The sequence below is a fragment of the Eleginops maclovinus genome, chromosome 7 (assembly GCF_036324505.1).
Source record: "Eleginops maclovinus isolate JMC-PN-2008 ecotype Puerto Natales chromosome 7, JC_Emac_rtc_rv5, whole genome shotgun sequence".
Classification (NCBI taxonomy): Eukaryota; Metazoa; Chordata; class Actinopteri; order Perciformes; family Eleginopidae; genus Eleginops; species Eleginops maclovinus.
Window position 1 is genome coordinate 1,692,901 of NC_086355.1, and position 2,500 is coordinate 1,695,400.

At 40.6% G+C, this 2,500-nt stretch overlaps 1 protein-coding gene across 1 annotated transcript in view; it reads right to left on the reverse strand.

Moving 5' to 3' along the window:
* Positions 1-2,500, reverse strand: part of ndp (norrin cystine knot growth factor NDP) — a 23,150-nt gene that overhangs the window by 5,948 nt on the left and 14,702 nt on the right. Inside the window, exon 2 of the mRNA XM_063888223.1 lies at positions 2,294-2,500. This exon is cut by the window's right edge and continues 257 nt beyond it. Coding sequence (XP_063744293.1) covers positions 2,294-2,500 — 207 coding nt within the window. The remainder of the gene's footprint in view (positions 1-2,293) is intronic.

Sequence of the window (2,500 nt, forward strand, 5' to 3'; positions counted from 1 at the left end):
ACTCACGCTCGCTGAACAACTGCACAACAAAGAGGGGAAAGTGAGCCCCATTTTCCACGCGAGTGTTTCACGTGATTCAACGGATCATCATCAGTCTCTAGACATGAAGTGTGTGTCCCCGAGTCAGCGAACACTTAAGAGAAGGAAACATTGTGATAAATTAGGGAGTCATTTGGTAAATGTCCACTGTCTCTTTCTGTCTTCAGCCCATCTCTCTTCCTCTAGTCGCTGACAGAGAGACGTCCACTCCAGCCAAAACTCAGTCCCAGCTGAGGCGCAGAATATGTCTGCAGCGTGGCTTATGTCCAGCACACACACACACACACACACACACACACACACACACACACACACACACACACACACACACACACACACACACACACACACACACACACACACACACACACACACACACACACACACACACACACACACACTGCAGTGAGGACATTAAGACAAACTCAGAGGAAGAGACGGTGATGGCCAAATGAAGGAGGCTTTCTAGGAGCAACAACTGAAACAAACAATGACCTCTGTGTCTGAAAGGTGTGGTCGAAGTTAGACTTGCAATATGGCTAATATCCAGAAGGGGGCGACTCCACTGAAAAAAGTCAGATTGCATAGAAGTCTAAGAGAAAATGATGTGAACTTTTCCTGATAAAATCTCGTAATTATCTCCTGTATACCCTGCAAACCCTTAGTGAAGAATAAACACACACACACACACCCTAGGAAACTCCTAGTTACTTAATTACTGCCGGATTCAACTGCATATGTCAGATTGTATAAAAGTCTATGAGAAAATGTCCCATTCATTTATTACTTCAATGAACATTTTCTTGCCGAGAAGCTGGTCCTATTTTATACATTCATTTAACCCTTTGATACTCCTAGTAGAAGATATATAACTGCAAGACTCATATCAACAACATGTAAGATGTATAGAAGTCTATGAGAAAATCTCCCTAATACCTCAGTGAACATTTCCCTGAGGGCTTTATGGTCTCAATCTCTAACTTTAAGCTTCCTTCAATACAGCATGATGTTCATTCAGTAAAGTATGGCCCCATTTAGAGTTATATAGATGTTAACGAAGATTCTGCTTTAAGGTCGGGCTACCTTGTGATTGACAGGTCGCCTCGGTTCGTCTTTCAACTTTTTACAAGTTTTGCTTCGACTTCATGAAAGGACATCCGGATTTTACCGTCTAACGTCAGAATATTAGATTTAATTTAAGTGCTATTTTTATCCAAAAGTACAATAAAACATACAAACCAAGAACAGCAAGAAACATGCAGGCACATTCGCTTCAAATCAGAAACAACATTGTGCTGGAGCATTAGCTTTAAATGGCCTAAACCCTTTAAGTACTACACCGTTTCTGTGTGTTAGGAGTCACTTCTACTTCTAAAAACGGCTTGAAATGCCAGGCTTCAAAACCACAGGCCACACACCTTTGAGTAAGCCTAGTAGAAATATAATAATGTGTCTGACAAATAAATGGAGTTTGTGTTGGACTTGGGTTTAGTTTTGGCCGGAGCTCTGGGTTTTCTTTGCTTCTCAGAGGTTGGATTTGGAACAAAATGTTTCCCTGATATTTCTAACAATTAGTTTTCTTTGTCAGGTAGTCTGCTCTCCTCAAACCACATGATGCTAAAGAAATGAGCACAAAGAGGCAGGTTTTTGAGAGGGATTTTGCCCAACCTTGAAGTGGCCTCTTTGTGCAGACAACTTGTAAACAATGAAATTATTCCTACATCTGATATAAGTGTTTTATATATCTGACTCTTTAAAAAACCTTCCAAACTAAAATACCAATTTACTACTCTGACTGCACCATCACAACTTAAGTAATGGACTATAATACATGTGTAAAAACATCTGTGGTAATGTCCAACAAAAAGAAATGAACACCATCTCACCAAGAATAACTTCCACCAATCCTTAGTAAATATGGAACACCATTATTTATTTAGATCAGTTGTAATGAACTGTTAAATATTCTTTTCTGTAAAGGAACATGCGATGAGCTTGAGTGTTTATACCTGTTCCTGGTAAATTCATTAATTAGTTATTCCTAATTAAGTTTGATTTATATTTGGATGTTAAATATATGGCTTTAATTATCAATGTGAAAACTTCTGTAGTTAAACCAGCATTTAAACAGGATGTCACTTTAACATCACATCCACAAAGGTCAAATGTTGTATGATAAAGCATTATAATTTATTAGCTTTGTAAATCCTTTGTGAGTTGTGGTAATGTCCAATCAAAATGAATGTACCCTCACCTTGGAGTTGCACTTATAAATGGGGTGCGTGATGGTCTCCACAAAGTGATGCCTCATGCAGCGCTCGGGGTCCGAGTCTCCCAGGTGGGGGTGAGCGTTATCGCTGGCCTTGTTGCCGCCTGCAGCGTCCACCAGGCCCAGCAGGGGGCAGCACATCAGGACCAGCAGCAGCCCGGATGGGGGGGGCATGGAGATGAACGGTTTCAT